Source organism: Callorhinchus milii, unplaced genomic scaffold (assembly GCF_018977255.1).
Source record: "Callorhinchus milii isolate IMCB2004 unplaced genomic scaffold, IMCB_Cmil_1.0 Scaffold9, whole genome shotgun sequence".
Classification (NCBI taxonomy): domain Eukaryota; kingdom Metazoa; phylum Chordata; class Chondrichthyes; order Chimaeriformes; family Callorhinchidae; genus Callorhinchus; species Callorhinchus milii.
Window position 1 is genome coordinate 16,733,212 of NW_024704750.1, and position 24,222 is coordinate 16,757,433.

A 24,222-nucleotide genomic window follows, 5' to 3' on the forward strand; every position below is an offset into this window, starting at 1 on the left:
CCCTTCCCCCCCCATTGCCTCACTCACAAAAACAATAATGCTTACATCTCATATTGAGAGGATGCATATGCACATGTACCCACACACATACACAGCTTTAGAACCAGAAAATGAGCAAAATTGTTCTCAATGGAGGCAGGATTTAAAGTGTCAGACTGGACCTCTGTGCCCTGGGCAATCAACACGCATATACACACATGCGTATATAACCCATTACCACCACCGTTGAATTTTTAAGCTCTGTAGGATTAAACATTGAATGTAATCATGTTTTGAGTCTAAAGAAGTTATAGAGCTATAGAGTTGAGGTGAACAGTTTAAATTCTAAGGGTTAGTGCCAGGTTTAAGCAAGACCCCATCAGAGAAGGAAATGTTGCTTCTATTCTTATCCTGCTCATGTTTCTGAATTGCTGAATTTACAGAGACCCCGGAGGTGGGATCGAGATGACTGAGTTTGTACGAGAAGCTACTCCCCCGGTTGGCTGTAGTTCACGCAATTCCTACGCTGGTCTGGACACAAACCATCAGGTACTATAGTAGAATTGTAGTGTCCACTGTACCGTGCGCTGCATATTGTGGCTACCGAAGGATAGGAAAACATTTTCTTTTGTGTTTCGCTTGGTTCTAAAAGCTTGTAATTCAATCTGCAATCCAGCAACCAGCAGGTTTGTTACAAAAAGTCAGCGCCTGTGAAGTTAAGAATGGGTTATTTTGACCTGGAAGTGAAAGGGAGCTTTGTACTGTAAATAAAATTAAATGGAACGAATGGCGAGCATGTTCCCTTCAGTGGGATTTAAAGCATTTTTGACAATCAGGCTTTTTATATATTTTTAATAAATTTTATTCCAAATTCCAAAATTATCAAACTAGGAATGTTGTATGAAGTAAAGCTCAGGTTAATTACATTTTTTCAAATTAAGAGCCAAAAAATATTCAGAAATTCTTTGTCATGTTCATAAAGTGTCAGTAACTTTAAGGGCAACCACGGCCGCCCAGTTTCTAACCTAGGAATTTCTATATGCTGAACCTTAATAAACTGCTACCATCCAACAAAGGAAAAAGTTATCGGACTTTCTTAACAAAACTACATTTCTTTTAAGGCAAAGTCATGTTGTACCTGTATGTATGTTTGGGGGAGGGTGAAATGAAGAAAGGAACAGCCTTTAAGAATCCGACATTCAATCAGAAAGTCAGCTAGCCTTTACAGGTCTGTACCATACGATCAGCTCCCTTGTCAACTATTTATCAATAAATCAGCAGTGATTATATAGCAATCATCAACTATGTAGCTGGCCATCAACAGGCAAAGGTTGCCATCAGTGTCACTCAACTTATTGAAAGCGCTTCACAGGATATACAGTAAAGTGGATTGACTGGATATTTTGTGGGCGAAACACTATACACAATTGATACTGTCCCCAAGTGCTAAAGTAGGGAGAAGATCTAGGATTGTGTCCAGCTCATTGCAGCACAGCTGATCTCTAATTGCACTCTTTTAATAATGACTTCTCCTTTAATAGATTGTGTCACCTCACCATGGAGCTGCAGCAAGCATTAAAGGTACAAAGTGCGCTGTATGATGAGAATGTAATTGGTACATTAATGGGCGAGCTTTCAGCCATTTTGCCCTGCTTTAGGAATTCTACCCCGCAGACCCTCCACCATGCCCTCTCCCTTCTCACCTTCAAAACCTGACTTTAGACATATGAACATGTGTCTAAATTGGCCCGTCACAGATACGATGGGGCAAATGGCCTCCTTCTGTGCTGTATAATTCTATGATCTCTTTTTGACTGGGCTTTTGGCCATACCTGCATCCTTGATTGGGCTTCCAGGCAGCTGTGTGAGCACTGTGTGGTGCTCTGTGGTCTGACAACTTCACTGCTCTGTCTTTCTGGGAAGGTAAAGCTTCCTAGAGGGAAGGTAAAACTTCTTGCATGTGTTTTCTACAGATCACATCCAGTACACATGTGTGTGTGTGTATATGTGCGTGAGTGCCTGTGCGTTTGTATATTATATAAACTACACTTTTAATTTCAGTTGTAGAGACGCTGGATAATTGGCCTCTGATAATTTCTTGCCCTCTGTATGGTGATTCCACAGTTTTGATGGCTTATTCATTCTCTGACCTTACACATGACAAATAGCCACATGGGCAATGTAGTAGAGTGAGCAGCATCTTCAGGAGAAACACTTGTGAAGTTGTTACTAGTACTTGCTGTGCTGGAGTAATGGTGATGTGGGCTTCAGAGCAAACATTTGAAGACGGATTTCCTATACTGCCTCAGCTTTCCTTCACGTCTCTTTTGTCCCTTAAGTTTTTTTTAGAACAAAAAAAAACATATTCTGGTACGGACTGCGGCAACACCTCTTGCATGCAACAAATGCTTTGGAATGTGGCTCTGTAATTGTTTTGTGTGGGAGACAAAGCATAACGTGCTATTGTCAGTTTAACAGCTGAGCTCTTTTCCCTCTGGGCCTGACCATTATTTTGTGGTGGTTCTGAGGTCTACCTATAACGTGAAGACACAACAAACCATTAAAAGCTCGATGTCGCAATTCTTTAAACTTTAGCCTCTGTAGGATCCCTCACAGAATCCAGCTCCTTGGGACGACCTCCTGACTGAAAGGCACTATGCAAATGTAATTTGCTGTTGTTGTCATCATGTTCGGTGCAACATTGTCCATAACATGGACGGAGTGACGAGAAAGTTACTTTTGTTGATCTTTAATAGGACACAGAACATCCAGAAATGCATTGTGCATTTGAAAGGAGGTCATAAAATGGGATACTGACTAACTGTGTCCTTTGACTGCAGAAATATTACCAAGCCCTCCAGAATAAAAGGCATTCGTGCAAAAAAGAGTTGTGGTGACATTTGTGAAACCGTTTACTTGTATTTTTGGATGCTTGTAAGTCTGATGTTGCCCTTGATGTCCCCCACAGCGGACGGAGACACTGCGAAAACCTCGGACGACATCAGTTCGAGCCTGGGCCAGAGCTGCACTTTGTACAAGGATGTGAACAACGAACAAGGTAGGCTTCTGTGAGCAATCAAATCGACTGACAAACAATGCAGCAATTTCACATTAATGTGCTGCAATTTTTCCTAGATAAATCTGGCTGACATTCTGGATGGTGCCATTTAAAATCATCTGGTCGCTATAATAGTAGAAGCATCTATTTTAGGGAGCAGTGACATTTGGGCAATGACTGCCCTCAATTGTCTTTGCACAAGATCTATAACTAATAGCATAATAAATGTATGTGTTTTTTATATATGTACTTGTGGTGGGCATTATTAAATTGTTTTATCCAGTTACTCTACTGTAGATCTTATCAGGACAACTTGGAGCAATTTGTTCCATAGGTGAATCCTTGTGGAGAATGTAAGTAGACAAGATAGGGCTTAGAGTTTCAGAACAAATAATCCTTGCATTATATACAAGTTCCATAACATTAAAACGTCTCAAAGCCCTTCACACATATTTCCTGTGAAGTATAGGATCTGCATATTTGTAAGTAAATACAGCAGCTATCTTGTGCACATTAAGGAGCCGCAAACAACCATGAATTCATGATCAATTTATCTGCAAAATTGTTGACCAGGGTACCAGAAGAAATGCCATTCTCTCTTCAAACAGTGATGTTGCATCTTTTATGTCCTGAATATGCAGACGAGTTCTTGGTTTAATGATTCATCCAAAGGTGATATCTCCCCCAATATTATATTGGAATGTCAGCCTAGACTATGAGCTCACAGCTATGAAAAGGTGGATCTTAAAGCTTCAGAACTGCATTTCCATTAGAGTTGATTTGTTTGCACAATGTAGTTCCCTGCACCTTGTTAAACATAACATTTTCAGAAGTGCTTGTCTTCCAGTGTTTCACCTATAAATATGCAGTCACTCTACTTCATAGTAAAATCCTATGAAGCACTTTGAGATGTCCTCCAAAATGAAAGATGTGTTACCAAATGCAAGGATTATTATTGTTTAGAATTATAGAAAGCATATAGGCCAGCAAGAGGATGCCTGGCCTATCGTGTGTGCTGGTACTCGTTTCCTCCACTGGATCTCATTCCCTTGAACTTTCTCTGAGCCCTTTTCATACAATTTGTCCTAACATTTTTATCCAATTTCCTTCGGTTTATCTAAGGCATTATCTGTAACCTCAGGTGATGAGAAAGTGCGCTTTGAACATGTGAGCGTGAGCACAGTGGAGACCATTTGCACTGTTGAGCTGTACAGATTTGCTGGTTGCACACAACATCATATTTACTCTGCCCTCTCCCCCACCCCCCCACCTCTCTCTCTCTCTCTGCAGATCTGGTACTAGATTCAAAGCTTTTCCACGTGGTCTCAAATGATTCCTTCATGTCTAACCAGCCGCTAACATCCTCGGGAACGCAGGACTTTCCAAGAGATGCCAGTGAACGAATGTGCCACCACCACACAGAGCAATCGCTGTCTGCTGCCTGCGACACCGAAGCAGCTTCCCTTGTACCTTTGCATTCCCAGTCTTACAGGAAAGATCATAGACCCAGGGGGGTGCCAAGGACTTCCAGCTCAGCAGTCGCTTTTCCAGACACCTCTCTCAGTGATTTTGCCCTCTTTCAGCAAAGACGAGGGTTAGACACGGTTTGTGAATTAGAAGGGTCCAAACCACTTTCGGGGTCCAAGGAATCATTGACTGAAAACTCTTGCTACTCTGGCGTTTTCCAGTTGGACGACCTGCTTAAGAGTAGGACTTCACAGCAAAGCTCCAAATCTGGGCTCAGCAAGCCTCTGCAAACAGATCACAGTGTAGACAGCCTGCGGAGTCTGAGCACACGGAGCAGCGGCTCGACGGAGAGCTACTGCAGCGGGACAGACCGTGACACAAACAGCACCGTCAGCAGTTATAAGAGCGAGCAGACCAGCTCAACCCATGTGGAGAGCATTCTTTCGGAGCAAGCAGAAACCTCGGCGGACGAGAAGAGCTCCGAGAAACCAAGCTGTGAGAAAAGTGACGGCCGGAGTGGCTACAGCAGCGGGCCGGACGGTGACAGCACCGTGGAGAATCACAAAAGGACTAGTAGCAAAAGGAAACGCCTGGATGGGGTCAGTAAACCTGGAGGCTGCAATCCCAAGCACGGGAAGCCTTCTGACCGCGTTCAGACTGGAGAGGAGCTGGGTGGTTCTGGTGATGCCAACAAGAATCCTCATGCTAATGAATTGTGTGAAGATACAATGAGGCTGCAAGGCGTGTCACCAACAGACGTGGCGGCCGAGACTGCGGGAGAGGAGGCCAAAGAAAAATCCTTGGTGCCCACTGATACAAGAGCTCTAAAGGAAGAAGTGACAAAACAAAGAGAAGGGGATGTGAGGCCCAAATCCTCCAATTTCCTCCACCGAGCTGCCTCCACACACAAGTCGAACCGGAGGAAGGCGGGGAAAAAGCGGGCGAGCAGTTTTGACTCCAGCCGGCATCGGGAGTACATGTCATTTCGCGCGGTAACTGGTGGCAAACCCAGCAGCAACACTGTTTTCTGTCCGGACGAGGACTCGAGCGATCAGAGCGACTTGAGCAGGACCTCGAGCATGCACTCAGCTCACCGTTTCAGTTCAGACAGCTCATCCAGCACCACCTCCCATTCCTGCCACTCGCCTGAGGGGCGTTACCATGTCTTCAAAGCAAAGTACTTGACTCGAGAAAGAGTCGCCGACTCTGAAGCCACTCTAAAGGTTCATTCTGGCTCGGAAAGCAGTGCTAACGCGAGGAGGCGGTCAACCCGCAGGACTCCCAGTGCGTCCAGTGCCAAGACTCACGCCAGAGTGCTGAGTTTGGACAGTGGCACAGCAGCCTGTTTGAATGATCCCGGCAGACTGGGGACGCCAGATAAAGTGAGGCCTTTAACCACATCCAAATCAGATTTGGAAGCCAAGGACGGAGAGGTGTTGGATGAACTGTCTCTTATAGGTAGAGCTTCCCAACTGGAATCAGTGACTCGCTCACGAAATAGTTTACCCAGTCAAGTTACATTTCCAGAATCTGAAGAAAAAGGAGCTAGAAGCGGAGGTAGGTTGCTCAATTAGATTTTATTGATTTTCCATCGGGTCAATATTTCAACAGTGTAAATTTAATACACATATAAAGGTTCACATCAATTGATGTATTTTTTTCCTCCAGTTTTAGTGACTGGCTATTTGTTGATTTTTTTTCCAAGTATTGTGATATTAGGAGAAATGTATTGGGCCAGAGTGTGGTTTGTAAAATTACTCTGTGGGGCCTGGCTTTTGTATAGCCAAAGAAACTTGAAATTATGCAGGGCCTAATCAGGAGGTCTACCTCTGTTGTCTGAAACCACACTGCAGTTTGCTTTACTGCACTTTGCTATCAACCTTATCTTTCTGAACTTTGATCAGTTGCCTGTAGGAATAAGTATGACCCTTGGGAACAAGCAGTTGAGGCTTGATAGATAACAGCAAATGATTGCCAGCGGTTTGTTTGTAAGATGTAACCTAAGAGAGACCCGGCAAAGAAAGCTAGGAGGATGCCATTTAACCATGTGTTGACGGAAACTGTGTCTGAGTCGTGCGTCAAAGAGTCTGTTTCTCACAGAGTGACCATTCTCCTTTGTGAGGAAAAGGAAATGACTTTAGGCCATCTCGAAAGCAATTTGGCTGGTGCTGCTTATAAACAGGTTGGAGAGAAATGCAAAGCCATTTCTTGAGTGAGTGTCCCAAGCTGGGAGACCAGCAGCCGTCACGTTTAGTTTTCATTGTGTGCAAACATGCAGTGATGCTCGTGCCAGAAAGCCCAGTGACTCCGATCTGAATCTTGTTTGCGTGTAACTAACTGCTCAATCCGTCTGTCTAACTAAAACTTTAGTTCAGTGGTTCTCCTGCTACCATTAAGCATGTGGTACTACATAGACGCTACTCAATACCAAACTTTGTATGTTTACGTGCGTTTCATAGAGGCCCCTGATATCATGTATTAACTGTACAGACATCAGGAAGTCTTTGCTTTGTTTGTAAAGCAAAGTTTTCATGGAGTTTTTTCATAACCTCATTGTTCTTTTTGTTTGACACAGCGTGATATCACATTAGAACAACGTTAGGTTGATGTCCTTTAGGTTTGAACTCAGTTCGTTTATGTTATTGATGTTACCATCCATTTATCCAATGCCTCGTGTTTTCTATTCAGTGGATGGAGAATTGAAAATGGAATTGGGCTGTAATGCATTATTGTATTACGCGTATGCTATCATTTTTGAAATTGGGATTTTAATTCTGAGCATAATTATCTGTTATGTACTTTGAAGGTTTCCCATTTTTATGCAGTGCTTGTGCTTAATTAAGTTGATGTTTAATTTCAAGAGTGCTTAAAACAATATGTGGTCACGTTTGACCATGTGTAAACTCACTATTCTGTATAGTCCAATGTTCCCTTTTCAAGGTTAGGTTCACTTCAGCTGTCAGTTTGCAGAGCATAGCAGGTAATGACAGTAGGTTCCACTTGGATGTTTGTGACACAGCTTTCTACAAGAATCTACAAGATCAGATCATATTCAGAGCTAAGTGACCTGTGAACTGCCTTGATCTGTCTCAAGAACCCCAACCGAGGACTAAATTATCAAACCAGCTTGTTTCAATCCCCAGAAGACATAGTGAAGCTGAATATTCCATCTAGTTTTGGCTGGCACAATGTAAAGGGGGATTCTAAGGAGAGCAATGAGGTTGAACCCCAGTGTTAGAGATTTACTATGGGGGAATAACTATATAAACTACGGCTCTTCAGCCTTGAGACCCTACAAGTATATTAGCTGCTAAATGGAATTAATGACTACAGATATTCTTTTACTCAGCAGCATATTCCAATTTCAGCATGTTTGAGTTAATCTAACCTGGTTGTTTTGTTGGATAGACTCATCCCCTTTCCCCCTCCTCCCCCTCTTTCCCTCTTTTCCTTCCCACTTCTTGATCTTTCATTTTGAAATAAATCTTAAGATGCTAGCCAATGATTTCGTGCCAGGTTGGTTGGAGTTCTTGTTTATTCAGCAGGATGGCTGGTTAAAGCTAGTTGATTCTGGTGGTGACTCAGTCTCTCATTTTATATTTGTTTCCCTTGGAAGTCACGACCGAGCAACATTGGCAAGAAATTCCAACCAGTCAGCAGCAGCCAGTGTAATATTTCTGTGTTGCTATTCACTGACAAAGTAAACCCAAAGGGATTCTTACGTTGGAACAATATAATTGCATGGTTATACAGAAGATTGATGTCCTGTGGTCTGGAAATGTAGATACAACCTAGGGTGGTTCATTTCTAACCACATAAAACAAAAACTTAAACCCAGAAACACAAATTCTTACTCTTGACCATGGTTTTAAACCACACGTGAAAATAAATACCTGTAATTTTCAATGTTCTTTTGGGCAAATTGAGGTTAATTTGGATAACTTTATAGACCATTAAATTAAAGTTCTTTGATACCAACAATGAGTTAATGCAGTTATATCACAATGTATAACTTCAGAGAAGCTACTTTGGTACAAAAAAATGCTGTTTTAATCCTGAGGGAGGTTACTGATCGGTGAGGACAAAGGGCCAATTGAACAGAATTGTTCCTCCTGTTTATTCTATGTGATGAGTTGCTTACACCTGTCTTGCTGTACCAGCACAAGCCACCGATGAGGCGGTTACTTTCCGTCGCGAACGCAGCACGTTCAGGCGCCAAGCCGTCCGGCGCCGGCACAATGCAGGGAGTAACCCCACCCCTCCGGCCTCGCTCATCGGATCACCGCTCAGGTATGACGTGAAACACCCTCTTGTCCCAACTGCATGCCTGCCATAAGTTTTCCATTCCGCTATTTCCTCCATTTTTCTTTTCAAAGCTTATGCTTTGTGCTGTTGCTGCATTGCTTCATGAGCTTGTTGGCTAAGTGAAAGTGCATGTTGTTTGCTTTGTACCTGCAAGCAGTTTTAATGTTGCAAATCGTGACCAAGATTAAGCTTCTTCATTAAAAGTGACTCCAACCCTCATGTATTGTGTGAACTGACATTGTGCTGTTAATTGTCTGCGAAAAGCAATCCCCTTATTCAGCATTAGTCAGGCCGTTCTAAGCACCGTTTGTGGTATAGTTGATTAAAATGGAAAAGCATTTCTTTTTGTGCCTGTGTGCACTTTGGAAATGTAATATTCTATATGTCAGTATTACATACATTCCCTTGGGACGTCCTCCCAACATGAAAGGCACTATTCAAATGTAATTTTGTATTGTATGTCAGTTAAAGGTCTTAAACTGTGTCCCCAAATCTAACCGCCCACAAAATATACAGTCAATTCACTTCATAGTATATGCTGTGAAGCGCTTTGAGATGTCTCAATGACATGATAAGGTGCTTTATTAATGGCAAAGATTATTATTATTATTAACTCACGTACTTGGATTTCCTGACAGTGAAACAGGTCAGTGGTTAAAATCAAGCAGATTAAAGCACCCTAAGCCTTCACATTTCATGGTCAACCTCTGCTCCTTCCCCGTATTTCTGCCTCCAGAACGTTACCAGTGTGCAAATTGGTCAACTGGTAAAGTTCTGGAGGCAGAACAAGACATTCAAGTCGGTTGAGATAAAACAAACTGTAATAGTTTTTCTCACCTCAAATCTTTACCCCCAATACAACTTGCATTCCACCAAGCCAGATTTTATTAATCTGCCCAAGTACTTGTTTCACATTGTGCTAAAGTGAGGCCAGAGATGCTGCTGATAACCATGTTGATCAAAGTGCATTGATGTTATTGCCATTGAATTTTAGATTTTAGCCCACTTGGCTGTTTTGTGTGTCATCACTGTGGAATGGACATTTTAGTGTAACTTCTTCATAGCGTAAACCAGAAAAGGTTTGCATTAAACAGATGGGACAAGTCTTGCCATGAGCCATGTACATCACCTGTGTGTCTATGCCTATTCAATGTCGTGTTTGTACCTCTTATCCCAATATTTGTTGTATGATCTATCGTATCAGTGGGGGTGGTGTTCTACATGATAACTTGACAGAGTAGAGCTGTGGAGATATGGTCAAAGAATACTTATGTGCTTTTACTTATTTATATGCAACTTACTTGCAATATGTACACCTGTGTTAGAACACTTTGGTTTATTTGCAGTGTATAACTTAGTGTCAGAGTCTATCTCTCTCTTTTTCTCTCTACATCTCCCCCCCCCCCCCCCCCCAATCACTATCTCCCTTTCAGTATCTTCTTGCAGCATGCAATCCAGTATCAGGAATGCACAGCTTTAAGTTCAGAGCGATTTCAGTATTGAAGCCAAGTAAATGTTTTTTGTCACCTTTCATAGTTAAGATTCGGAGGCCAAAATAAACATTTGGATCTACTCAAACTTGTGGCAAATGCTTTACAGGCTGTAAAATTCGATCGACTTTTTTTCAATGAAATACAAATTCTGACGTTTTGTAAGATTATCGATATTAGCATTTCAGATGTTAAATGTAGTTATTAAGCAACAAAAAGTGACCCACGGAGCTCTCCGTGAAAGTACAGGGGTTCCGTTCTGGAACTGAAAACTCCACATGACGTTGTCTCTGGGTTTGTTGATATTCTTTGTAGAGAGTTTTCATGTATGACATAAGTCATACATCGTCTCGACCTGTAATTTGGTCTTGAATAGCTGACGTTGAACAAACATTGTTGTAGTTTGTCATGGATGTGGGTTACATAGACCATTCTGTTGCTGTTTTGTGGACATTAATGCACATTCTCTGTTAACCGTAAAAATTTATTGTTTTCCTTCTGCTTCCTTCTTAAAGATATGCTGTGTGCTTAATTTGATATCTTCCTGCGCTTTGCGAACAAAATAATTGCATGAGTTATTTAACCTGCAACTCGTGTGTTTCAAAAGCTTTTTGTGATTGTCCCTCCCGTTTGCTCTGCATTTCTGTAAACTCGCAGATGAATAATTTTTCCTTGTATTTGATGCACTATCTCCCTTTTCATCCTTCTTACTACAGCCTTCAAGATAATCAGCAGGGCCAGCCATCAACTTCCCAGCTCAAAATGCAGTCCCGTCCCCCTTCACAAACTGCCATACTTAGTGCTAGCGCCTCCCTACTGGTCAGAAATGGAAGTGTCCACCTGGAAGCATCCCATGATAACGCCTCTGCTGTGGGCAGCAGCAGTTTGCAAGATGAATTTGGTAGGCATCCTGTAAAGCTCTGACCCAAGCTCATCGGCAAACAGATCATATCACTTTTGGAAATTGATAGTTCGACCCCAAATAAAACCGGCTGAAACGCGAGTCAGTATTCTCACTTCTGGGTCCAGAAAAATGGTCATCATTAGTCTGTGGCAAATGTACCCAGAGTATTAGATTTAACTCGCTGTCCAGATTTTATTTGGGAACGAAATTGTAGCTTAACTATCCGAATTTCTCCCTAACCCAACACAAAGGAGATACTATCTTTAAGCAGGTGTAATGATGATAAAGGTCTTTAAATAGTTATTTCATGTTTTAGGTAAGACTGCATCTTTTAGCTATTTCACCAACTGAAGCTTGTGGTTTTCTATTGAACAGAAGGAACATCCCAATGTAACTTTCTAATGATCACACTCTAACTTTGCTGGTTGTGTCAAACGATGAGCTGGCTGGTAGATTATGTTTTTGAATAATACTGTAATCTTTCATCATTCCTCAGGTTAATATATTTTAATGACCTTTTATACTGCTTAAAGCCTCTCACCTTGGGAGAGGGGAAAAATGGTTGAGAGTATCGCTGCATCAAATCATAAAATAATTCTGCACACATCTTCAAGTGCTCACCTGTGGGCAAATTATAACATTTGACTTGCTTGATTTTTTTTTAAATGTTACAATTTAAAATTGATTGTCAGACATGTTTTTAGCTCAGACCTCATTTATTACAGATAATAGTCAATCGTCCTCTTCCGTTTTAACACTTTAATGTCCTTGTATAACACTGAGTGCTGATGATTGTACATACTTGTACTGCCTCGAGAATTTTAGCCTTTTGCTGAAGTGAAATCAGGTGCTGTCCTCCAGATGAGACATTAAACCAAGGGCCCATCTGCCTGTTCAGGTGGATGTTAAAGATCCCATGGTTCTATTCGAAAAGAGAAGGGAGTTTTGTCTGGTGGTCCTGGCAAAGAATCCCCCATAAATTTTGGTCACTCGCTCCATGGCTGTTTATGGGACATTGATGTGAGCAACAGGATGCCGGGTTTCGCCCACAAAATACACAGTCAATCTACTTTCCAGTATATTCTGTGAAGTACTTTGAGATGGCTCAATGATTTGATTAGGCACTATATCAAATGCAAGAATTATTATTATTAAAATGCATTCACTTTTTTTTCCAAGGGAAATCGTTTTGAACCCTTTAAAAGGCTGGTGTAATGTTGATGCACCAAGACGTGAATGTTTCTGTTACATAAGAAATCCGTTTTTCATTGACAGTTATTCATTTACCTTGATGTAAAAATCAACGTTTTTGACGAAAACAGCATCTTTAAAGCAAGGATGCGTTCTAGGCTATTGCACAAACTACTTATTGGAAATCCTGTTTAATTCATCACAATGAAAAAAGTATAAAGCTGAAAAATTCTTATCTATATATAGTACCACCACTAAATTTGACCCACTCCGTCAAATCTTTTAAACATCAATTAATTCACTGCTGGGACTATTAAGAGCTTGTTGTACATCGGTGTAATTGGGTTGGATATGAAACTCATCTGTTCCCGAGTGAGTGATGACCTGAATTTCAAAGCCTTTTGGATTATAGTCACAGTGAACTTTTCCATATTGTTTCATGTTGGAATACGAGCCCAAACCAAGCATGAAACCTGTCGCACTTTCATGAGGAGCATCAGTAGATTGCCGAACAACTACTGAACTACAACAATGGAATCTTTCCCATGATGTAGATTTTTGGTGTGAATTTGAACATATGCATACTTGCGAGCAATCCAGCAGGTTTATTTTCTACACCTAGGGACTTTTAAGGTAAACGACCTGGCACTGGCTTCATTGTTCAATTGGCTTACTGGTACTAAAGCCAACATCAACCCAGATAGCTCTTTTTCAAGAACGTTTTTTGACCTTGCATTCACTCAGTGGTGAAAATTAAGTATTTGTAGATTCTAACTGTATACTCCATGTCACAGTAAATCCTGTGAACCACCTTGAGATGTTCTTCCAAAGCGATAAGGCCCTATACTCCTTGCTTTCCAAATAAGACCTCATCGGCCAACCATTGTATAAGGGTTGTTGAAAACCGATCTCAGCATTACCACAGCGTTTGCAGGTGAGGTAGGACAAGAATGAAATATTAGCAGTTTTATTTTATCCTCCAGATTATCATTTATAAACCAGCTACACTGCCCTCAGGAGTTAAGATGTAATTTTTCAATGTCTCTGCTTCGAAAAGCTTTTATTGTCACCTTGGATTTTTTTTCTGAAATAACCATTTCTCTTTCTTGTAGGCAAGTTGTATGAAACCGGTGGCTGCGATATGTCACTTGTCAACTTTGAAACTGCCCCAAGAAGATCAAACAACATATGGTGAGAGTAACTGAGAAAAAGCAGCTAATCCCAATTTAACTGATCTATTCTTTCACATCCAGTCCTGTGACATTCTCAAATCCCTGTTCCAAACCCAATAAGATCAAGACCTACAGAATATTTTCTTGGACCTCTTCATTCTAGATACTATTTTTTTTGGAATAGATGTTCCTGCACGTATTTTTATCAGAATTCTTATCTTTATAGGAATCTATTGGGAAATTAGCAGGGTAGGTGGGATGGATCAATGGTGCACTCCTGCCTGAAACTGTTCCTGTATTTCCAGCATTGGTGCTGGTCCACAGTTCAGCCAGAAGCATTATGACAAGGGAGAGCAGAAAGGTTGGCAGTTTTTCTGTTGAGTAGTAACAAAATTTGTCACCATGCATGTTTGGCAGCATTGAAGATCTACCAGTGCAAGCATTGTAAGGTAACCTCTGATGCCAAAAACTTAAGCAGCAGCCGCCTGATCAGACTATCCAGACTTAATAGGGTTTTTGTCTTTGATCTGGAACCAGTTTGGAATGTGATCATAAAATGCAGATGAATGGGATTTATATCGTGGCATGGAGGATGGGCCAGTGGTTATCTTTTTTGACTCCTTTTCTATCACTTCAAGGGGATGGTGTGGGCTATTTACAGCTTGGGGTATTTAGCACTTCAAATGTGAAATGTCAGGATGTCATCTTCTGAAGATTAAAATCTTCCTGTTTTCTCTCTTTGAACATTCCAGTTAATCATAGGCTCAGCCAAGTTAATAAAACCACAAAAGTTCCAAGTCAACCAGACACTGACCTTTTCCAAATGTCATTTGTGGCTCTTACCCAGTCATAGAACAAAGTAGGATTTATACCTTACACTAACGAACTCTCTTCTTTTTTCCTCCTTACAGGGACACAGACTCCCATTTATCAAGCTCTACCTCAGTAAGATTTTATCCACATGATCTAGTAAGTATTTGGTATTACATGTGCATGTAAAAACAACTCCTCGTGGAGCTCCCATTATGGTTACATTCCATTTCAAAATATATGGTGTAGATGTGACCCAGAGGAAGGAATGTTGTTGATCTGAACGCTGGGCCTGAGGATACATTTGGATACGGGGAAACCTTCAGATATTCAAGTAATAACTTAATAGTGTTGAAAGTGGTTGTAGTTTTCCCATATGATCTTATGTTCTTTCTTATGTTGCTCCTTTTATACCAGTAATTGGCAATAATGTTCAGCCTTTCTGCTCCACCCTTTGGAACTCTATTCCATAATCCCTTTGCCTCGCCGCCTTGCTTGCCTCCTTCAAGGCACGTCTCAATACCCTCCTCTTCTAACGTGTCTTTGGTCACCCTCCTAACCCCCCACCCTTGTTGCCCTTCACTCCTCCTGATCCTAACCTCAGCTCGGGTCCAAATTATTGATTATCCAGTACCTTGTGACATCCTCCTGGCATGAAAGTGTTATACAAATGTAATTTGTTGTTGAAATGTAAAGCCTAATTTACCATAAAGCAGTTTGAAATTACAAAAGGGGGTGGTTTCTGCCTCCTGCAGATATGTAGCTAATGTGAAAGTGGTATTGAAACCGCAGAGGCTTGAAAACCAAAGTAATGCTTGTAAAATTCATTTTAATCTGGAACTGCATTGATTTAAATGCTCCTGAGACACATTGGGCGTGAGTGGCGCTATATAAATGCATTATGGTTTTGAGTGCTTCTAGGTAAGGAAGGGTATATTCAATTTTGAGAGTTTTAATCTGTGAACATGGCTCAGCATTCAATGGGTTGTCACAGATATTGTGTGCTACGATTTGGTTTTCTGCTTAATGATAATGTTGTGAATGGAACATTGGGAATTAATACAAAAATTAGATCCTTCTAATTTCTTAGCTTGACAGCAGTTCACAAGAAATGTAGCTTAATGTACTTGGACATTTTCATCACAGCTTTGAGCTAACACAATTACAGTTGTCTCTTCCACAGATTCGAATGAACAGGTTGTTGACAATTGATCCAGATCTGCTTGAGCAGCAGGATGCAGATCTTAGCCCTGACCTACAAGATCACATGCAACCACAAGAGGAGACCCAGAAAATCAAGCACTATTACAGGTTCTGGATCCTGCCCAAGATCTGGATAGGAGTGAACTTTGACCGCCTAACACTGTTAGCACTGTTTGATAGGTAAGATCCAATAAATACTCCGCCTGAAATGGTTAGGAGATCTTTTGTCGAAGTTGTGTCACAATGTATAATGGGTGAATTCCTCTGCCTCAGAATCAGCTTTCAGCCACTTTACCCTCACCCTCTGGAACTCTCCCTCTGTTCATCTGTAAAACACTTTGAGATAATCTCCTACTTGAAAAGAAGCTACAAATTCATGTTGCTAATGTCGAAAGCATAAGATTGTGTTGGGCTTGAGGACAGAGCTGAGTGAATTGATCAGTTCAGAAGGCAACCAGCAAGTACAGAGAAATAAACTCAGCAAGTCATTGCCAGTCTTTTGAAGAATATAAACATAAAATGAGAAAAGCTATTCAGCCTTTCAACAGTCTACACAAAACCTTCTCTATGATCGACTTTATAACATTCCATCTCCACGTTGAACCCTGAAGTCATCAAGTAAAGTTTTGTCATCTCCCATTCTTGAGGCTGCACTATTGAAGTCTGGCCTCCATTCTCAGATCTGACAACTAGGAATTCATTGTGTTCTGCAAAGTAATTGTCACCTCAATCCTTGTCGATCTCTATATCCTCTCTATAACATTCTCAACCAAATATTTGTCCAATTATGTTTTTTTGAAGAAGCTTATTTTAATTTGTCCACAAAATAAACAGTCAATCGACTTTAAAGTATATCCTGTGAAGTGCTTTGAGACGTCTCAACGGCGTGATAAGGTGCTATATAAAATGTAAGGATTATTAATTCTGAACCTATATTTTTTTGGATAGATATTGTACCGGGTCTAGTTTCTGTTCTATCATTTTATTCTTTACATTTGATAGTGCCTTTTCGTGTCAAAACTTCTGAAAGAGCTTTGAGGTTTTTCGTAAAGTGTGGTCATCACTGTATTTGTAGGCAAACATGGAGCCAATTTGCACGCAGCAATGTCCCACAACAGTCATGAAGTGAATTTTGTTTTAATCTGGCAGATTGTTGGCCAGAACACTAGGGGGAAAAAAATTCCATTTGCCTTTGAGTAGTGCTGTGGAATCTTTAATGTCCAACTGACGAGGTAGAAGGACCTCATCTCATCTGAAGGTTAGCACCTCTGCCAATGCAGCATACTCCCAACACTACAAGTAATGTCAGTCTAGACTATGAGCTCAAAGTCTCTTCTCTCAAATTGCACTATGGATTCAAACATAGAGGAACTCATGGATTAAATCCAAACCTCCAAGAACTAAAAGTTCATGTTCTGAAGTTGCGAAAGGCTCTGCACTTCTATTTACTGTGTCTGCAGTGAATCAAAGCAAAGTCAAGACAGTTTATATCCTTCCTGAAGGTTAGACTGCCAAATATTTGCAGCCAGACTGTAGTCAACAGTGGACAACTGGGCACAATGTCTCTTCAAGATTCCTTAGGAGAGCAAGCATCGGGGTCTTTAGGATTTAGCAGCCAACAAGCCTCTCACAACGAGTCTCAGTCCCTCTTTACCCTTCTCTGCCTCTCCTTCCCCCTCCCTCCACTCCCACAAGGGAAAATAAACTCATTTTCCCTTAACTGATCCCACCTGATAGCCCAGCCACTATCTGGAGTTCACTGAACATGTTCCACCGGAATTTACCGTAAACACTGGAAGATCTCAAATGTGAATTAAATTTCCAGATCATTGTGCCCTGATAAAAATATACAATGCTGAAACTGTACTGAATTCTGTTTTTATTATCAGCACAAACAGTTTTTCGCTTTTACCTACTTCAGCTCTTACCTGTCCCAGTACCAGAGTAGGTGGTGGAGCTCACTGTATATTTGACAGCTTGTGGACTTTCATGAGTTTAGGCAGTCAAATAACAAACTCGGCAAACTTTTTTTCTCTCCCAAATGTGAACGAATGTGTCCCTGTCTAGCTCTTTACTGCCCTTTCCTTAAAGTGTGATTTTATAGAAAATTGTAATAAAATATAAAGGAAATTTTATGCAAGATTGATGTGGAATGATTCAGTCAAACTTTGTATATCTGACTTGGAGTTCCCACAGTTTGACAGTTGAACGCTAATATTTCTCATTTGCTCCCAGGAATCGTGAAATTATGGAGAATGTTTTGGCCATCGTTTTGGCTGTTCTTGTGGCCTTCCTTGGATCTGTTTTGTTAATCGATGGCTTCTTTAAGGACATTTGGGTCTTCCAGTTCTGCTTGGTTATTGCCAGCTGCCAGTATTCACTCCTGAAGGTGATCCTTGTTTTGAAGCCACTATTATTTCACTTTATTTCACCTTGTACAATGGAATATTCACAATTTTAAAATGATAATTCTCTTTCAACAGAGTGTGCAGCCTGATTCTTCCTCCCCGAGACATGTAAGTAAAATTGCAAAATTGCAAAAGGGATTAAGGGATATGGGGATAAGGCAGGGTCAGGTTATTAGCTGGAGTTAGATTAGAAGATCAGCCATGATTGAATGGCGGGTTAGGCTCGAAGGGCCAAATGGCCTACTCCTGCTCCTACATGTTATGTTAAAAGATTTAGCTGTTTGGACAAATGAGCATGTTTTGTTTTAAGAACAGGATAGTAAAGCTGTTTTGGTTCAGTTGGGTGTGGCCAATGTGTGTTATTTCCTAACCTGAGGTCACTGACCAAGGATCGAGCACTTTCTACTCTCATAAAAATCTGTTATCTTGAATATGTGACCAGCTGCTTTCTCCTCCTTTTCTTTGCACTTCTGGAAAATGCAATTATTCATCCTGCAAATATCGCAAGTTAAATGGAAGTCGCAAATAATGCTTCCCCTCCCCTTTTTCAAAATATCGTAAATAAGAGCCATTATCTTCCAGTAACTAAAGCTTAACTTGTGGAAACTTTGGGTTTGCTGTTAGCTTGTGAAATCAAATGTATTTAACAGCAGTTATACTGTATCACGGCACATTAGTTACCCCTCCCCTTCCACACGGAATACTCTAACCCAAAAAAGTGTGTGGACGATTAGCTGTACTCATGATTTTTGAGGTATTCAAATTGCACTTGTTTTCACAAGCGAAATATTTGCTGCTTTCAATACATGCTGACCAAGTTTCCAGTAAGGGTCTGCTATGGAAGTACAGTTTGGATTTGGGGAACTAGAGTGTATGTAAAAGAGTTTAAGGGAAGTTGGAGTAGGCACCGGTATAGGCTTCTTGGGCTGAATGGCTGTCTACTTGTTATGTAATTTCTATGATCGTATCTCGTGGCAATTAAAAGATAAATCCGTACCTTCTCCCACAGCTTGGATTTGGTTAGTTTCAAAACTACCAGCAATGTAATATCATGTCTTTGACAAAGCATAGAGCAGAACCTTTATTATTAGCTTGGCAGCATTGAAAGTTTGTATCATTGCTCTGCCACTTTGCCCCACATAGTGTTCCCGAAACACACAGTTACGCTGCAGCAAAGATTGTGATTCAAATGTTATTGAGATATTAAGAATGGGACATTTGCCAAACTCAGTTTAAAGCAATTTTGTTTTATTTCTGCACTGCTCGCTCTGCAGGGTTTAATTCTTGTCATGAAGGGTCACAGCGATGGTTTGTTTTCTTTATGCTGGCAACACTGCATATTTCTTTATGCTCACAAAGTGCGGATGGCAGTAAATAATGCGGGGTGGGGGGAAATTAGCCACTGTATATTTGAAGGTTTTATATGCAGTGGGTACTATAAAAACATAGCAACAGTTCAAGCTGGAGTGAACCATTAGTCCATTCAGCCTACGCAACTTCCCAAAAGACTCATTCATTGTATCATCTCATCATTTAATATCCCTGAGTCTTGTCAGTTTCCAGGAACTTGTTACTTGGTAATTCAGATCACTTGCAGTTAAGGCTCAGCCCCTCGCCTCTTATAAGCAGGCTAAATTAGTGTTAACGACTCCTTAAAACTGCCCCCCGAAGGTTTGGAAAGATTGTTTTCATATAGCACAGCACAGAGCCATTCTGCCTAAATTCTTCACTGATATTTTTCTCCACGTCAGCTCCTGAATATAATCATCTCTCCTGCTCCATTTTAATATTCCTCTTTTCCAAGCCCTTGCTTCATTTTTTTAGGAAATTGTGATTTTGTTTTAATGGAGGTATGTTATTATTTTCTATCCCCAAATGCATACACTCACTGGTTGTCTACATTTAAAATAATTGGCTTTATTTTAGTAGAACCTTAAGTAAAATGCTATGTCTTGAATCTCTTTGTTTTCCCTCAGGGTCACAATCGTATTATAGCCTACAGTAGGCCTGTCTATTTCTGTGCGTGCTGTGGTCTGATCTGGCTTTTGGATTACGGGAGTAAACACACCTTGATCACGAGGTTCAGGTTGTACGGAGTGGCTTTTACAAGTCCCTTACTTTTGGCTTCAGCCAGAGATGTCGTAATGGGTAAGGAAACTGAGATCAGATGTTTGCCATTTAGACTTTCTTTGGGAAAAATATATCAATCCCTATTTATACATCATTTTTAATGGTTTGTAAAACCGAGACGGACCTTCGGCCTAAAGGGCTGAATGGTCCATTTCCACCCCGCACTGCAGGGTTCCAGGAGGTTACCACCTGCACACCACCGCACACAGACACAGGGCAAGAGAGAGACACCCCTGCCCTCCCCCCACCACCATCTCCCCCCCCCCCCCCCACACACACACACACACAACTACAGAGGAGAAAGAGAAACACAGACAATGTCAACAGCGGGGCCTCAGGGTGAGTAAAGCCCATTTGCCGCTCGCACCTCCCACAGTAACAGCATTGAGTTAGCAGCTAGCAGCAACGCGCAGAGGCCAGGGGCAAAGCACAATGTGCTTTTACAGGTTTGTAGCGGAGGAGGCTGTTTGTAGCAGATTCCGCAGAAAAATTGCGGCCACACTTTTCTATTGGCCCAGGTTATAACTGCTTTTGAAAGAACACTTTGCAATGACTTGCAACGTGACCATAGCAATCAGAGGCCAGCTGCTGCAGTCAGCGGACTGTGCTGTGGAGTGTAAACTAGCTACAGATAAGCAAATCATGGGCAGCATCTGGAGTATTGTAGTAAATCCATGGTCGAGCATGGAACTAAAACTTGAATCTGGTTTGTAATTTCTCAAACATTTTTGTGTTGTTTAATATACTCCTTGTTTAAGAAGGTCATTTGCTCAGGTATAGATTAATTCACTTTTATATTCTAATGAGAGACGTGCTGGTTTACAGGGACAATATAGACTGAGGTTGCTGCTTTGTAGCCACAATTCTTAAACAGCCATTACAGGATTAGCAGATGTAAGTACTTTAAGCAAAAGCAGGAGTCCGAATGTAATTTGTGCGCAGTGAATCCAATGTTGTATCCTGTCTGAATGATGAACGATTGGGTTTCTATAAAGTTAGGGAGCTCAGCGAAAAGCAAAAAATATCATTTTTGCCCTTTTTTGTTATAATAGACACAAGTTGCACAAAGCTCTGTTTTGTACCATATTTTCAATTTGAGTTGAGCTGATGACTTGAGTTCAAGGAAATAATATTGCCATTTGGGATCACTGCAATTATTCAATGATGGCTGCTTAACAAACATGCAGATAATGGGAGCAATTTGGTTGCTATGGTTGTGTTCCTATTTGTTATATAAAAAGCCCTGTGAATTGAAACATCTGCTCAGCCCTCATTTACATTTAGTACAATCAGCTATTAGGTTAATGATTCAGTGAAGGAACACTTTGCTCACTTTGGGAGTATTTTTTATTAAGAAGATTATACCGTATTTAACCATAGATTAAATTCTTAGATTTGGTTTTATGATGGGGGGGAAAAAAGCGAATAAATGCTTTCAAAGCAAAAAGACGTGATGGAGAGTGTCTTTTAGTAACCAGGCACATCTCCATTGATTTGATGCAAAATAATAGAATAATAACTGGCATTTGATATAGCTCCTTATCTTGTCGTTGAGACATCTCAAAATGCTTCACAAAATATACTGTAAAGTGGATTGACTGTATTTTTGTGGACGAATACAAACTGCATTTGCGGGAGACCAGCTTTAGCTTTACAATATAGCAGGCCCACTCTAATCTGATACTTTTCTATTCAGTATCCATTTGTTCATTGCTACTGCTGATATTATCAACATCTGTCCTACATTTGTAAGGTATTAGGACAGTTCAATCTCAATCAGAGCTGCTATAATCATACAGTACAATTGCATCTTTAACCTTTATGTTGTCCGTTCAGCTCGAGTGTCATGTGTCCCTGTACTGCCACAGACCCTGCTATTCCATCCAAAGCCCTTTTGCTGCTCACCTTTCTTCATTGCCAGTACATGGAAGATATGTACTTAAGCGTTCAATTTTTTTTGTAGTGATAGAACATCAATAAGTGCTCAGAGACGCCGTCCAGCGTGAAGGGCACTATATAAATGCAAATTGGTGTTGTTATCCATACATGTAGCATCCAATTTCTATGGTCCCTGTTGATATCTGTGCAGGATATAGTATAATATTGGTGCCTACCTGGTACCTGTGTACCCCTTGTGTTCCTTGTGCTATTAATCATGTATATGTAGAGTACCTGCTCTGTTAAACGTCTGGAACGTTTTATCCTAATGTTGACCCACAGCTACAACTCAGTACAAGTGGTGCCTATGGCTGTGCTGCTCAAGTTCCGGTATAGAGAATCCTCGCACTGGCTGAGCTTTCCCCTGTTTTCTCATGTTAATATTTGATTTTACTTGTTGACCTTAACTATCCTTGATTGTAACGATTTCTTTTTTTACTTTGCAGCATTTACGCTTTGTTTCCCTGTGATCTTCTTCATTGGGCTGCTTCCACAAGTAAATACCTTTGTGATGTACCTATGTGAGCAACTTGATATTCATGTGTTTGGTGGGAATGGTGAGTTTGCTATACAAATGTAATTTGTTGTTGTTTATGACTTATTTGCGAATTGTTCTTGAATTGCTGAGTGCCCAGGAGTTACTGTACATCCAATTGGTTGTTCCGGACAGGGCTTACCTCTCACTCCACCTCCTTGTGCTATTGAGGGCAGGCAGGCAGTATATCTGGTTGCCAGCCTCTGCTAAATCAACTGATAACCTGTGTAAGATTTCAGCTGCACAAGAGTTGTGAGATGCACAAGAGTAGCGTTGCCTTTCATGGAAATGGAGTTCGCCCTTAATGGCATTGATGGTTGCAAAAGGTCTCCCTTTTGCATCTCCTAATTTTATTCTGGCCATTGGCTTTACCAACTACTCTTTTTATTATGCAAAAACTTTCATGTCAATTTGGAACCAGGTAGCTGTTTGCATTAAAGATGCTTCTTACAAAATAAACCCATTTTCTAGGCAGATGTTCAGACCTCTTCTATTTTTACTCTTCAGCCACCACAAGCCTCCTCGCATCACTTTACAGTTTTATTCGGAGTATCTTTGCAGTGGGTTTGCTGTACGGCTTGTGTTATGGTGCCCTGAGGGTAAGTGTGCTTGTGTCTGTACGTTATAAGTGATTTATCTGTTATCAGTTGTCTCTTGCTTTCCATTTTCCCCATTTTTCCCTCCCCTAAACTAGATGTCCTCTTTGGCTCCAGGACCAAAGTGGTCTGTGTCTGGTGAGGATGGCTGAGTGAGTGTGCAAGCTTGTTTTGCAATTGAAGTTCATGATTCACAGCTGAGAGTACAGCATTATTACAATTGTAACTACCAGCCTATCCCTCTTTTCCTTCCCTCCACTTGGGTGCCAGCTTGGCTCAGTTGGTAGCCATCTGACCTCTGGACCAGAAGGTTGTGGGTTCTGGCCCCACAATAAGACTTGAGGTCACAGTCTAGGCTGCCACTCCAGTTCAGTACTGGGTGAGTGCTGCATTATCAGAGGTACCATCCTTCAGGTGATGTGTTAAACCTAGATCCCACCTGCCTATTCTTTAGGTGGATCTTAAAAGTTCTATTCAATAATAGAATGGAGTTTCTCCCAATATCCTGGCCAACAATTCTTCAGAATAATTAGCCATTCATTCAGGAACCTTCTGTTGTGACGTTCGTCATTTATCTCAGAGTTCTGTCATCCAGTAGATTCTATCTTTCATCAAATGACAAGGTCACTGAAACGACTGAGCTGGATCTGCAAATTATGTGCATTATTTCCGCTGAGCGACTTGAAGTAAACATGTTATTTCTGATGCTTTCCAGGATTCTTGGGATGCCCAACATATCCCTGTCCTTTTCTCTGTCTTTTGTGGCCTATTGGTGGCTGTCTCCTACCATCTGAGCAGACAGAGCAGTGATCCCTCTGTCCTGATGTAAGTGAATTTTACTATTGGATCCTGGGACTCTTTCCTGGCTTTTCTCTATAAGCATATTCTAAGCTGTGGAACAAAGTAAAAATTGATTTACCTTCTGTTAGCCTCTCTCTAACTACAGTCTTTAGATCATTGACGGGTCTCCACTCATTGCCCAGCTCCACTTTTTCATAAAGTAGAAACATAAGGAAGATGAAGGCACATTTAACTG

The 24,222-nt window shown here is 41.0% G+C and overlaps 1 protein-coding gene across 1 annotated transcript in view; it reads left to right on the forward strand.

Annotated features, from left to right (window-relative positions):
* The window catches only part of pcnx1 (pecanex 1), a 49,195-nt gene that overhangs the window by 4,386 nt on the left and 20,587 nt on the right, over window positions 1–24,222 (forward strand). Inside the window, exons 3-17 of the mRNA XM_042337953.1 lie at window positions 423–528; window positions 1,521–1,560; window positions 2,948–3,037; window positions 4,328–6,061; window positions 8,665–8,794; window positions 11,016–11,200; window positions 13,507–13,585; window positions 14,478–14,535; window positions 15,560–15,759; window positions 17,815–17,968; window positions 18,063–18,095; window positions 19,964–20,135; window positions 22,502–22,612; window positions 23,098–23,189; window positions 23,902–24,011. Of these exons, the coding sequence (XP_042193887.1) occupies window positions 423–528; window positions 1,521–1,560; window positions 2,948–3,037; window positions 4,328–6,061; window positions 8,665–8,794; window positions 11,016–11,200; window positions 13,507–13,585; window positions 14,478–14,535; window positions 15,560–15,759; window positions 17,815–17,968; window positions 18,063–18,095; window positions 19,964–20,135; window positions 22,502–22,612; window positions 23,098–23,189; window positions 23,902–24,011 (3,294 nt within the window). The remainder of the gene's footprint in view (window positions 1–422; window positions 529–1,520; window positions 1,561–2,947; window positions 3,038–4,327; window positions 6,062–8,664; window positions 8,795–11,015; window positions 11,201–13,506; window positions 13,586–14,477; window positions 14,536–15,559; window positions 15,760–17,814; window positions 17,969–18,062; window positions 18,096–19,963; window positions 20,136–22,501; window positions 22,613–23,097; window positions 23,190–23,901; window positions 24,012–24,222) is intronic.